Source organism: Anolis carolinensis, chromosome 2 (genome assembly GCF_035594765.1).
Source record: "Anolis carolinensis isolate JA03-04 chromosome 2, rAnoCar3.1.pri, whole genome shotgun sequence".
NCBI classification, from domain to species: domain Eukaryota; kingdom Metazoa; phylum Chordata; class Lepidosauria; order Squamata; family Dactyloidae; genus Anolis; species Anolis carolinensis.
In genome coordinates, this window is record NC_085842.1 from 253,507,478 (window position 1) to 253,522,539 (window position 15,062).

A 15,062-nucleotide genomic window follows, 5' to 3' on the forward strand; every position below is an offset into this window, starting at 1 on the left:
ACTCGTTCTATCTGCTCAGTCAAAGCAGCTCAGCGGAGGAAACGGACAGCGCTCGGCTTGAGGCCACGCCCCCTGCTCGTCGGCCACGCCCCCTGCTCGTCGCCCACGCCCACTCGCAACCTGCCAAGCCAAAGGAGACTCCATTCGCTCAGCGGAGGGAAAGGCCAGAGCCCGGCTTGGGGCCACGCCCCCTACTCGACGGTCACGCCCGCCTCTCTGAGTGCCACGCCCACTCGATCTATCTGCTCAGCCAAAGGATCTCAATGGAGGGAAATGGACAGAGCTCGGGTTGGGCCACGCCCCCTGCTCAATCGCCACGCCCACTCGCAACCTGCCCAGCCGAAGGACCCTCAGCTGATTCGCTCAGAGGAAAACAGCTAGAGCTCGGGGTGGGCCACGCCCCCTGCTCGGAAGCCACGCTCATCCGCTCCACAAAGGGAACGGGACTAGGAACCTGCCCCGCCCATTCGCTCCATCTGCTCAAGGAAAGCCGGAGTCAGCCCTGCCTTCCTCGCGTATCGTTCTCTCCCTCCCTCGGCCACGCCCACCCTTTCCCTCCCTTTGAAACCGTTGCAGCACCGTTCGAGCGCCCCCTAGCGAGGATTCCCTTAACAACACCCCCCCCTCTATATTTTCTTTCCCACTCCTCTTCCTTCATTGACCAGGTAAGAAGCTAAAAACAAAGGATGAGAAGACACGCAATGCAGGAAGCCTCGACATCGTAGAATGAATGCAGTTTGGCGCCACTTTAACTGGCCTGGCTCAATGCTATGGGATCTTCGGAGTTGTAGTTTGACAAGGTCTTTAGCCTTTTTTTTTGCCAGTGTGAATACTTTTCAGGACCACACGCTGCTCTTTAGACCCTCTCCTCCCTACTCTACCGACTTTGCAAAAGGCTCTACAATGGGCCCTTGGTATTTGCTATCGTCCTAGATAACAAAACCCATGGCTGCTCCGGACTCATTATTTACACTGGGATACAAGTATAGGGAGATGGCATCCCTTAAATGGCAAAACCAAGATTTGGTTATTGGATTAAAAAAAATACATTCCAGCTGTAGATGGTCGAATCTGTGGAAAAATTAAATACAGAATTAAAATTACAATAGTATAAAAGTGTGGCAAAATTGCCTCAATGTGGGCAGTGCATTGCTTCACAGGGACAACTGGAGCCCCTTACATACAATTGTAATTCAAAGTGGAATTTGCATTTCTAAGTCATTACTATAACACGTATCATTTAACATAAATGTATTTATGTACCCTTCAAATAATTACCATAATTATTAGCTACTAAAGGGCACATATAATTTGAAAGGACACCCTGTATTTATTTTTATTTTATAAAACCCACTGGGGGCCCTTCTACATTGCCATATAAAATCCAGATAATCTACTTTGAACTAGATTATATGGTAATGTTGTCTTTGCCTTCAACTGAGGTTGAGTATGATGAAATGAAGGTCTCCAAATGGATTTCTGTGGCTGAGCAGAAATTGTACATCTTGGAGACAAGCCTCTTCCACTTAATGTTTTGTCTGTTTATGTTTCAGTTTATTTCCTAAAGTGTATGTCATCTTTGGTTTGTAGGTTTCTTAGCTCTATGTACTTGAAGCAGTGGGAGGGGCTGCAGACCATGCGACTGGTTCAATGACTGTTTAGAATGCAGTTTCAAAAGGATGACAGTTGAGGAGTGACAGGTGAAGCTTGAGTCTGTTTGAGTACAGAAGCCAGTGTTAGGAGTTAGAAGATAGTTGAGGCTTGAGTCCCTTGGAAGTAGACTGTTATGAAAGAGAGCTGTACAGAGCAATATAGTTTTGAAGAGACTGTTAAAGACTATAAGTTAAAGACACAAACTTAAATGTGTTAAAGTTTAACCTGACAAGAAATGTACCTGTATATTTAAATACATGAAGTGATGAGTAAAACAAACATGTTATTTTAAAGAAGTCTCCTTGAATCTTTGTCTGCTGAGTGTGGAATAAAAACAAGTTATTTGCGTGCCCAATATTATTACCCAATAAACTAAAGGAACACTTCTGATACCCTGCTACCCATTAGGTTGTGATCCTAGGAGGTCATAATCCAATAGTCCAATAGTATCACTGGGCTCTTGGAGTCCTAGCTTGTGGACCACTACACCACAGAAATATCTGCTTCACTATGTGCATCTAAAAACTTATCTCAAGTATAATGAGATCCAAGAAGGTGTGGGATCTCATTATTTGCACCGCTATTTAAATGTAACAAGAATGTGTGAATACTTTCCCCTTTGAATGTTTAAAAGGGCAAACAATTAATATTTTGGCCACCAAGTGCGTAGGAAATCTGAACAAGGTCTCTGATGTATACACAATGCATTCATGCAGCAAGCTTTCCTAATTTCAATGTCAGAAAACTATTCCAACTAGTTCTCAATAAAAACCAGACACAGGAACAGAATTGCCAGGATGTTCTGCATGAGGTTGATGGGAGTAGATTGGCTACAGATAATTCAAGTTATCACCACTGACACAAGTCAAGCAACTTTTTATTCAAAGCTTATTAGAATTACAGCATTTAAACTCATGCTGAAAGTACAACTTAATCATGTGAAGCAGAGAATCCTTGAATCGCCACATTTAAAACATTTTAAAAATCGATGCAATGGTTCCAAAAATGTATTTTATACATAATTGGTAAAGCAGCTAGGCAGAATGTGTTTTGATTAAATACATATTTTAATATGTATTCTGTGTAAATGTGGTGAAAAGGGGAGGAACTTTATGTGTATCAACAAGCCAGGCCTTGTTCTCATATGTAGGGGATGTGGTCTCCTACAATATTCCAAGAAGTGCAAGCATTTTTCCCTTGCAAACTGTCTACAAACATTAATACATAATTCTAAGGATGTACCAAAACAAAGCACATACTACAGCCAAAGGGATAGATTCAGATATCCCTCTACAAAAGCTGACCGTTCCCACTTTCCTCTTAAGATCTAAGTGCTCCCTCAAGTATTTAAGAGGAAATATTTGTATGAGATACTTGAATCCAAAATAGAACATAATGATAATCTTAGAAGTAAGCAATGTGTACTACCCCAGCATCTGCAGTCAGTATCCACCATTCATTTATCCATGTCTAACAAATTACACTATGTAACAATATTTGAAAAACATTCTGTTCCCAGTCTGAAAGTGTCATTTCCTGTTTAATTGTGCAGTACATACTCTGAAAGTAGTTATATTCCAGAAACTTTGTTTTTGTGGCTATCACAAACTATGTTGAATTGGTTGAGATTCTATAAGATATTCATTGAAAAATTATAGCAAAATGTGCTGCAGGACGTCCCACAAAAACAAAGTTTTTGCAATTTAATAAACTTTTCCCATGTTGTTATGAGAGAAGAAATAAGGAAAGACATTTATAACCCAGGAACAAAAAATAATTTTACATAGTGTTATATTATGTCTTTAGCTGTTTCCTAGGGCCTCCAGTGTGACCCCCATGGTATTCTTGGACCAGAGCTTGCTATTAAAATACGCTTTTGCGTAACCACATAAAAGTCCAGGAACACATCTCCCACAAACACAGGGAGTATACCTTAATAAAAACTGTATACTTTAATCCTGCCTGTTAGGACACTGGCCATTAAACTTCACAAGTATGCGTTTTCTTTGCATATTTGCTGAGATCAGAAGGAATCCAATTCCAGAATGAAACAGACATTAATTAGACAAAGATCAGGTAGTTCATTTGCTTATACCTTAGTAAGTAAGACCTGTACCTTAGTAAGGGTCCACAGCCTATTACGTACTTTTACTCATTTGCTCAGACAGTTATAAAGGCACAAGTCGAGCTTATGATAAATTATTTAAGAATACAGTGTCCAGCCAAAAAATTATTTTTATTGCTCAAGAGCACTAAGTGCTATCTCTAACTTCATTTACGGGAAGAATACTACCACAAGTATCTCAACACTTGCAACTACTGCTGGAAGCCTATTTTCCTAATTGCAATTTTATCAAAGACTGAACTACAGTTAATGAACACAGACTTGGCTGTAAGTTCAAATAAAGCAGTAAAATGAAGTTATTTAAGAAAAATAACTATTTGCAAGAAAATCTTTTGAAGCGGCAGTTTAGTGTTTGCTATTACGGTAATATATTTTACTACAAACCAATGTAAGCATGGAAATATCTGAACAACACACAAATGCTGTAGTTACAGGATCTCAGAAATCTGAAATTCACACTTACTGTGATGCCATGATACCTAAATTTTGCAAGATTAATCACTCAGTTATAGATAAGTTGAACAATGTGCAAACGTTCCCAACATTCTAGTAAGAACAACAAGTGCTACTCAACCAAGAGTCTGCTGAGATCTCAGTCCGCAAATACAAAGTCACTCTCCATGTCAGCAGCCAGTGAAGATCCTGAACAATGTCACCCAGCTAAGCTATTCAATGCTTCTACAAGATGAAGACAACTATTCTGGCATTCTTGTCATTAATGGTAAGCAAACACCAAAGACTGAAAAGACATGGATGGGTTAATCTTTAGAGGATTTTTTTTCCAAAAAAATATGTCCACTAAAACCTCCCTTTATTCCAACCTAATGAGTTCAGAAAGTGCTTCCTGTAAGAACTGAATGAAAGAATGACTGGCATCTTGATCTTTTACATAGAAGCAAGTCCCACTGTTTGCAGAAACTTACTTCCACACAGCTGAGATTAAACAGCATAACCCTAATCTTGCAAACGGAACATTCTATTACATGAGTATTTCCCACACTGTGTTAGTGTGTCCCTATTTACAAAATACTTAAAAAGCTTTACAACTGTCTTACCATAAAAAAAGTGCAATTCTCTCACCCCATTTTCCGAGGCAACAACATTCTTCATAATTTCTACGTACATAATAGCAGCCTATAGAAGCAAATAAGGTGCTTAGCTTATGCTCAGAAGCTAATTGGTTTAAGTACCAAAATGCAGTAGGTCCAGTTTTCTACTATTGCCGAAGTGGTGCTCCGGCCAAATTTGCGAGCTCAATGAGCGCCAGTGCACCATGCAAACGTTCACGCTGTTCTTGCAGCCGGCTACAAGGGGTTAAATGGGCAGCATATTTATCCTCGTCCTCATCATCTTCAGACTGAAGATATTCCATGGGATCTTGCTGCTCTTGGTCAGGCTTATGGGTAGTCTTACTTTTCAATGTAGGTGTACGCTGTTCTCTCATCTCCCAGTACCTGTCAATAAAAATGGAACTTAACATTACAATTGTTACTAAAACATAGCTATTCAGCCCCTGCATGATTTCTATGTAGTTAATCTAAGAAAGAACTTTTGTTCTTTTGAAACGAAGGTACATTTTAAAGTCATAGACAGTAGGATGTGAAATATACCTAAAAATGCCAAGGTAACTAAAAATATAATGTAGTGGCTCCACCCAAATTTAGCATATTCTACGCCTTTAAACTTAAATTTATATAGAAGACTTACTTTGCTAACCATTCAGCAACAGCCTTGTTGTCTGCAGTTTGCTTTTTGTTCAACCTGTCTGTTGGTTCTTCTCTCCTTAGCTTTGCATACGGATGCTTGGGACAATGACGGTTTGCATGTGTGAATCTGCTTACACATCCTTATTAGAAGAAAACACACTGAGCAGTTAGATACAGAGCCATTACACCATCTGCCCTATGCATACATTATTAATTGCCTTTGGTCTGAAGATTTGTTGTAAAAACATGCACTCAGTGGTTATTATGGCCTGTGCAGACAGCAAAGTCTGATGTGGCTAATATTTTCAAATCAATACGAAGAATTCAGTTCACCTTCCAGGCTTGTTCCAGCTTCCTTACTCATAGCCTTAAAGATATTTTCCTACAGCCACAATTTCTAACTATAAATGTATTCTCTGAATCATTCTTTCCCACAGAAAGTCATGTCTTCATGAGATTAGCCCTAGTAAATCTGAATTATCTGTTTAAGACAATGAAGCATAAGTCTATGGGAGAAGCACATGGTTCTTATGCTGGAAATATATTTTCATCACCACTGAATTATCTTTCAATAACTTTATATATGTTCTTTACCATTAAGGCTCCAGGCATGACAATCATACTGAAGAGACCCCCAAACTCTCGTTCTATCAATTACCCATTAACCCCCCCCCCCCAGTATCTTTTTCTAATGTAAATCAGATAATCCCAATTCATCTTCGTTCATGCAACTCCATCCCAACGTTATTACGTCCTCAGCATGATCTGAGGAGATATAATTCATGTTTCACTAACAGAATCTTCTTTTCAGTGATCTACCCCATCACCAGGTATTATTTCTTATTGAGGTTTTAGACCTCCTTGCACATTCCAAGATACAAAGCTACATTTTTCACCCACATCCTTCCTCTCAACAATCTCTTGAAAGCTTTTTCAAGTAAGAAAGCCCCTCTCCACTGAGATAAGTATAAACACACAGGGTATTAACTTCTTTACAGCCTAGTAAATAAACATGGCCAGATTAGTAACTTTGTGGTCTTATTTACAAGACTGTAATTCATAGAAGCACATTTGATTATAAGTGATCTTCTCAAGGCTCACCATTTTCTGCACAAACAAAAGGTTTTTCTCCTGTATGAAGACGCTGGTGTGTCTTCAACTGTCCACTCTGAACAAAGGCTTTCCCACACTCTGGGTAGTCACACAAATAAGGTCTTTCACCTGGAGAAAAAGTTGAACAGCAACCATTAATTTTGTGTTTAACTAGGTCTTACCAGGATCCTTTGTGATAACCAAAGTAAAACTCTTTCAGGAACTCTGATTACAATGTGGCCAAAATGTTAAGTATTTGTTTATTTTGAAATAGTTATTGACAATTTTTCAACAGTTCAATTGAAAAGATCTTTATCTGCACTCTTTGGGTACAAACTCCATTTTAGTAATTTCAAGAGCTTGATACAAACTGATATTGCTCTCAAGTTACCATAGTAGATTCTGAAACTCTTGAAAGCAAAGCTATACTTTGGAGCTAAGTTAACACTCCTTTCAGTGAAAGCACATACTTAAAAACAAACTTACAATCAAAACATTCAGTCTGAACTTAATTGCCACAATAAAGTATACACTAAAAAGATGAGGTAGTGGCTGGCAATTACAGAAAGTGACAAGAACTTAAGAGTAATGATATTTTTCTGCCATTATTCACGAAAATATAAAAATTAACACAATTTTATTAGCTGGGCAGTTGCCTCACCATACTACAACTCCCAGGATTCCATAGCATTGAGCTACTGGCAGTTAAAGTGCTGTCAGACTGCATTCATCCTACAGAGCAGATGCACCTATAGACTGACATGCTAAAATCGTTAGCATGTTATATATTCTACTCTGTCACTATCAAATGCCTTTCCATTTTTCTTCAAATTTTCAATAAAATAAATCTTGTTTCTTCTTGGCTACATAGGAATTCCACTTACCAGTGTGGGTTCTTCTGTGTGCCTGTAAAGACTTCTCTCGCGGAAAGACTCTGTTGCAAACATTACAGCGAATCCTACTAGAAGAATGTTCACCTTCATTTATCAGATCTCGGACTGTGTCTGCTCTTGGACGGCCACGTCTGATCCCATCCTAATAAAGTTAACAGGCCATGATCAAAGCTCTAATACTTGTAGAAAGAAATACATACTTCTAATGAAATCAATTGTAAAAGAGACCTAAACTCATAAGACATGTAATGTTAGCCATGTGTCTTGGAAGTTCCATGCTTTGAAATGTATCCTTCAACAAATTTGCCCACTCTAGGAAGTAACAATGTACCCTATGTTGGCATGTATTTAATACAATACAGGATAAGATCCCTTATCTGGAATTCTGAAATTCTCCACACAGCCATCTTTGCTTTCTGATGGTTCAATGTACATAAATTTTGTTTCATGTTCAAAATGATTTAATTTATTTAAATTTTATAAATATGATAAGATGTATATGAAGCATAAATAAATGTGTTTAGTCTTGGGCTCTACTGCCAAGGTATCTCAAAATGTACAGGTAATCCTAAATCTGGAATCTAAAACATTCTTGGTCCCAAGCATTTCCAGTTTGAAATCAGATTGTTTTGACAAAACGCCACCATGGTGTTGAATTAAAGTTCATGGTTTGAACCCCCATACAGCCATGGAAGCCCACTGGGTGACTTTGGGCAAGTCACATTCTCTCAGCCTCAGGGAGCGGCAAAAAACAAATCTTGCCAAGAAAGCCTTGTGCAGGAATGATGCAGCTTTGACATATTAATAACCATGGCACAATGTTATGGAACCAAGGCAGTGGTATTTTGCAAAGTCTTGAGCGTTCTCTGCTATCTCACCAAACCACAGCTGTCCATAGTATTGAACCATGGCAGTTGAAGCGCATTAACTCCACAGTGCAGATATACTAGTCATTGCAGGATTTACCATTGTGCTTAGGTGTGCACAGGGCCCCATTGGTGGGGACGGGGATTACTCCTGCCATTTTTTCACAACAGATTTTGCTTATGTGCTGCAATTCTAAATTTGAAGTCATTCTGTTTTGGAGCTATTCCAGACATAACAATAGAGTTGATAAGTCTATAGGAGTGTGCCACAAAGCAGGCAGTGTAGGCTTACCTCCTTCAGGGCCAAAATAAGCTACCTCATAACTTAAATTTGTTTTAAATCTGGCACTGCCCCCAGTTCATCTACACAGTAGAGTGGGACATCTTTTGAATGGCCCTGGCTGAGTGCTATGGAATCATGGGAGATGAAGTTTGACAGGGTGTTTGGCCTTCTCTGGCAAAGAGTGCTGTTGCCTCGTCAATTTCCAAAACCAGGATTCCATAGCATTGCACCATGGCAGGTAAAATGATGTCAAACTGCATCAATTGACAAAGAGGACAAAGGGACTACCTTGGGCATTTCAAATAAACTGGGGCAACTAAATTCGTTTAAAAAGAGAGGACTATCCTTGAACACTCAGGAGAGTAAAGGCTATTATTTAAATCAGGCATGGGAAAATTTTGGCCCTCCAGGTGTTTTGGACTTCAACTCTGATTTAAAGGCTATATATGAATGTGTGTGAAAAAACAAAATAATTCCAGGGCAGATACAAAGAGTTCGGTAAGAACTCATCCACACTTTTTCTGCAGCACAGAAACAACTCCCTTGTCTGAGTTTTCCAGGCTGTATGGCCATGTTCCAGAAGCAAGTTCTCCTGACGTTTCGCCCACATCTATAGCAGGCATCCGCAGAGGTTGTGAGGTCTGTTGGAAACTAGGCAAAGGGGTTCATATATCTGGTGAAGGTCTAGGGTGGGAGAAATAACTTTCATCTATTGTGTAAAGTGAATTTTGCAATTAATCACCTCGATTACCATTGACAAGCCTTGCAGCTTCAAAGCTTGGATGCTTCCTGCCTGGGGAAATCCTTTGTTGGGAGGTATTAGCTGGCCTTGATTGTTTCATGTCTGGCATTCCCCATTTTCAGAGTGTTGTTCCTTTCTTTACTGTCCTGATTTTAGAGTTTTCTAATACTGGTAGCCAGAGTTTGTTTATTTTCATGGTTTCCTCCTTTCTGTTGAAATTGTCCACATACTTGTGGATTTCAGTGGCTTCTCTGTGTAATCTGACTTGGTGGTTGTTAGAGTGGTCCAGCATTTCTGTGTTCTCAGATAATATACTTTGACCATGTTGGTTCCTCAAGTGCTCTGATATAGCTGACTTCTCTGGTTGAGCGAGTCTGCAGTGCCTTTCATGTTTGATTCGTGTCTGGGCAATGCTGCATTTGGTAGTCCCTATGTAGACTTGTCCACAGTTGCATGGTCTACGGTAAACTCCTGCAGAAGTGAGAGGATCCCTCTTGCCCTTTGCTGAACGTAGGATTTGTTGGATTTTCTTAGTGGGCCTGTAGATAGTTTGGAGGTTGTGTTTCTTCATCAGCTTCCCTATGTGGTCAGTGGTTCCCTTAATGTATTATTAGTATTATAATATTTACTTATACCTCGCTGTATCTCCCCAAAGGGGACTCAAAGCGATTTGACATAAAACCATTAATATACAAATATGCAAACATTACTCCACAGCTGCTGCAGAAATGCCTCCAACAGACAAGAGTTCTTTCTCTCACCTGATCTCCCTCGGGAGGGCATTCCAAAGCCAGGAGGCCACTACCGAGAAGGCCCTCCCCGGTAGATCTTATACCAATATACCTCACAACCTCCGAGGATGCCTGCCATAGATGTGGGCGAAACGTCAAGAGAGAATTCTTCTGGAACACGGCCATACAGCCCGGAAAACTCACAGCAACCCAGTGATTCCGGCCGTGAACGTCTTCGACAACACAACTCCCCCTTTCCTCTTCCTAGACCACAGGAAAAGAGGGTCCCGCCAACTGCGCGTGCGCCACCTGTTTCTCGCCGCGCGCCCGCACTCCCACCCGCTGATTGGCTGCCGCGCCTGCCTGCGCGCGAGACGGCAGTTTAAAAGCAAAGGAGGGAACACCCCCTCTCTGCCCCACCCCCCAATCGATGGTGTTTTGGCGCGCGGAGCTGTCGTCACAGGGAAGCGTGAATCAGAAAAGGGGGCGGGGTTGCTGGAATCCCCCCCCCCCCCCGCGCGCCAACGGCCTTTCTTTCCTTCTCCCCTTCCCGTGTAACCCTTCCCGCGCTGAGGGCTCACCCGCAAGTGCCCGCCGAGGCCGCTGTCCGGGCTGCCGGCTTCGTCGTCTTGAGGAGGCGGCTGTGGGGCGGCTCCTCCTCCTCGCGCTCCGTCGGCGCGGAGAGCCTGTGGCGGCGGGCTGAGCGTGACGTTGTGCGCGTTCTCCCCCCAGCGCCACGGGTAGACCATGAACTCGCTGAAGCCCGGGCTGGTGGGCACCGGGGGCCCCAGGGCAGACGCTGCCACCGCCGCCTCCTCCTCCTCGCGGGGCCGCTTGACCGGTGTGGTCTTGATGACGGAGACCAGGACGCGCTTCGGGGACTCCGCCGGGCGCAAGAGCACCGACATCCCGTCTCGCTCTGGCCCGCTTCCCGACCGCGCCGCGACTCGCCAGCCCGAGCCGAGACTTTTCCCGCGTTACGTTTCGCGCCTGGGCGGGGGGTGGACGTCAACAGATCGACAGTCGTCTCCAACCAATCACCTCACAGCAAAATGCCGGACTCTTCGGCATCAAAGGGAAAAGAGGCGCGCGGGGTGGGGCTTAGCTATAACCCGGACTGCCGGTTGGATGGCGGTGACTCAGCGCTAGCCAATAGAATTCGAAAGCAGGCTGAGAGGGGCGGGGCTCCGGCAGTGAAAGACTGTTTAGAGGCGATTGGCCTTCGCGCTGGAAGGAGGCGGGACCTGTAGTACTGGCGGTTAAATCGGCAGTAAACATGTTGGTCTGTTTTGGCGCGTTATTTATACTGAGGCTGGGCCTGGCCTGTGGTAACTGTCTTGCTGTATCTGTTTATCTCGTGGTGCATCCATTTAAACTGTGACGCTGAAGCAATAATACACAATAGTATTGAAATGCGGGAAGTTATTTTTGAGATTGTAACTTCCAGAATTGGTTGCTGTGGGTTTTGGGCTGTATGGCAATGTTCCAGAAGCATTCTCTCCAGACGTTTCGCCCACATCTATGGCAGGCAACCTCAGAGGTTGTGAGGTATATTGGAAACTAGATCAGTAAGATTTATATATCCGGAATGTTCAAGATGGGAGAAAGAACTCTTGTGTGAGGCAGGTATGAATGTTGCAAATGGCCACCTTGATTAGCATTGAATGGCCTTGCAGCTTCAAGGTCAGGCTGCTTCTTGCCTGGGGGAATCCTTTGTTGGGGATGTTGTCTGGCCCTGATTGATTCATGTTTGGAACGTCAGGAAAGAATGCTTCTGGAACATAGCCATACTGCCCAAAAACCTCATAGCAACCCAGTGATTCTGGCCATAAAAGCCTTTGACAACTTCCGGAATCCAGTGCACCTTCACAGTATTTATTTATGGTGTCAGAAGCAAATTGAGAGTACAGTTTTAATGTATTAAAAAAACCCTCAAAGTTAAAAACTTGGCCTTATACTAAATTTCTTTTGGCCAGAAGCTGGCCACTTCAAGTGCCTCTGTAAGAAGGTCATCCACTGTGCATGCAGCAGGGCACAAACCATTGTAAGTGATCTGTGGTTTGCTCTTCTCCATACTGCATGTCCACTTTGTAGTCCCATTTCTGAAGATTTGCTCTGCATCTCATGGAACCTTTTCAAGCCTCCTCTATTTAATGTTTTGTCTGTTTTATAATGTGTCATTTTATTTCCTGAAGTGTATATCTTCTTTGGTTTGCAGTTTTCTTAGCTCTATGTACTTGAAGAAGTGGGAGGGGCTGCAGACCATGTGACTGGTTCACTGACTGGATTATTTTTAAAGGGATGACAGTTGAAGAATGACAGTTGAGGCTTCAGACTTGAGTACAGAAGCCAGTGTTAGGTGTTTGAAGACAGTACACAAATATAAATATATGGCATAAGTATAAAAACAACAATACATGTAACATACCAATAAAAATAGTAAGAATTATAAAGATTCCTAAAATGTAGTAAAACCTGTGAAAAAGCTGGCTATCTGCAATAAAAAGTGTAGAGTGGCACAATCGGTGGGTCATTGAGATGGTGGATCATTGAGTACACAGTCCCAAAAGCCTGTTTGAAGAGCTATTGTTTTTAAAATTTGCCCGAAAGGCTTGAAGGGTGGGGGCTAGCCTAATTTTTTTTAGGGAAAGTATCCAAGAGCCAGGGAGCCAACACTGAGAAGGCCCTCTCGTCCCCACCAACCATATCTGAGACAGTGGTGGGACCAAGAGAAGGGCCTCCCCAGCAGATCTCAATGCCCATACCGGTTCATAGAAGGAGATGCAGTCTCGAAGATAGGTTGGACCTGAAGCATATAGGATCATTGGTCTCTAACTGAGCAAAGTTCCATTTTGTCTTCTGTGCCATCAGCTGGAAACCCCTCCCTCGAGGAACATGCTATGCTAATATAGTATTATATGTGTGTGTGTGTGTGTGTGTGTGTGTGTGTGTGTGTGTGTGTGTGTATATATATATATATATAATTGCATATAATATACAATATAATTTACAATAATAAATAATAGTTAATATATTGTATGTACATGTAATATTGATAATAATATAATGTAATGCAATATAATACTACTAATAATATAGTAATATTAATTATATATTATTTATTACATGTAATATTACTAGTAATATTAAAGTATAGTGGTGTGGTGCAATATGCTGGTATATAGTGCTAGTGTTGTGCTGTGCTGGTGATATAATACGCTGTATGTAAATATTTGTAAGCCACTCTGAGTCCCCTTCGGAGTGAGAAGGGTGGGATATAAATGTACTAAATAAATAAATAAAGTCGCCTTCTAGGTTTGTGCTTTTGGACTCATCACAAAATTTCAATATAGCATGTTGTCTTCAAGGCATTTCCAACTTCAGGTGTCCTTAAGGTGGCTCCTTATGGGATTTACTACGCAGGATTGTTGCGAAAAGAAACGGGAGGGGGAGGAGAGCTGTTTTGAGATTGGCCAATCTGCACCATGAGTTCTGGCCAGGTTTTTAATGTACTTGCTGTGTTTTATGTGTTTTATGATGTGGTATATTTATTTTGTTTATATTGTTTTAATTCATGTACTATGTTTTTACTTATGTTTTGTTAGGCTCGTTTCCTTGTGAGCAGCCCCAAGTTCCTTCGGGGAGATGGTGGTGGGATATAAAAATAAAGTATTATTATTATTATTGCCCATACAGGCTTAAGAAGAATAATCAAAAGAGTTAACTTATCAGGATACCCTATTTGGTGGAGACAAGACTTGATGAACCAACCTAGATACAGCATATTATTTGGTAACACAGAAATGCTGGACCACTCTAACAACCACTATGCAGACTACGCAGAGAAGCCACTGAAATCCACAAGCATGTGGACAATTTCAACAGAAAGTAGGAAACCATGAAAATGAACAAAATCTGGCTGCCAGTATTAAAAAAAAACTCTAAAATTTGGAGAGTAAAGAACAACACTCAGAAGACAGGAATTCAAGACATGAAACAATCAGGGCCAGCTAAACCTCCTAACAGGATTCTCCCAGGCAGTAAACAACCAGTCCTCGAAACCGCAAGGCCATTGAAGTTACTACTGAAACTGGGCTTGGCTTGGGGCCGCTGACTTCTCTGCCAATGCTCAACTTTCAACTCTGTTCCTCCTGGGCTTTAGTGGTGACTTTTGTTTTTATTTTGCTTTCAGATTAAAAAAAAATATTATTCTTTTTATTTTGTGGAGACTTCTCTTAATTTTCTTGCTGGCTCATGTTTATCACTGATGACTGAGCTTAGCAAAATATACAATTTAATTATATTATGTTTATTTAAGTTCAATTATGTATTTTTATTTAATTTTATAAGTTTATTGTGAGATTGTTTTATCTACCCTTTTTAACTTGATTCATCATTGTCTGTTTTCGGCATTGAATGTTTGCCATCTTGTTACCTTTGTTGGAAACTGCTCTGAGGTCCTCGGTGAGATAGGGTGGGGTCCAAATAAATAATAATAATAATAATAATAATAATAATAATATTGTTGGAAGGCTTTCATGGCCGGAATCACTGGGTCGCTGTGAGTCTTTCGGGCTGTATGGCCATGTTCCAGAAGATTGACCTCTGAGGATGCTGGCCACAGATAAAACTTCAGAAACATGGCCATATAGCCCGAAAGACTCACAGCAACCCAATGGTAATCATTATAATTAAAGTAGAGTCTCACTTATCCAACATTCACTTATCCAACATTCTGGATTATCCAACACATTTTTGTAGTCAATGTTTTCAATACATTGTGATATTTTGGTGCTAAATTCGTAAATACAGTAATTACTACGTAGCATTACTGCCTACTGAACTACTTTTTCTGTCAAATGTGTTGTATAACATGATGTTTTGGTGCTTCATTTGTAAAATCATATCCTAATTTGGTGTTTAATAGGCTTCTCTTTAATCTCGCCTTATTATTCAACATATTCGCTTATC

The 15,062-nt window shown here is 41.2% G+C and overlaps 1 protein-coding gene across 1 annotated transcript; it reads right to left on the reverse strand.

The window, feature by feature from the left end:
- Positions 1-2,513: 2,513 nt before the first annotated feature.
- Positions 2,514-11,134, reverse strand: znf367 (zinc finger protein 367). The gene is made up of 5 exons (XM_008103211.3): positions 10,673-11,134; positions 7,461-7,611; positions 6,586-6,705; positions 5,486-5,624; positions 2,514-5,232 (listed from the first exon to the last, which is right to left on the reverse strand). The coding sequence occupies exons 1-5, from the start codon at positions 10,997-10,999 to the stop codon at positions 4,995-4,997; spliced, it is 975 nt and encodes a 324-aa protein (XP_008101418.2). The 5' UTR covers positions 11,000-11,134; the 3' UTR covers positions 2,514-4,994.
- Between the last annotated feature and the right edge of the window lie 3,928 nt (positions 11,135-15,062).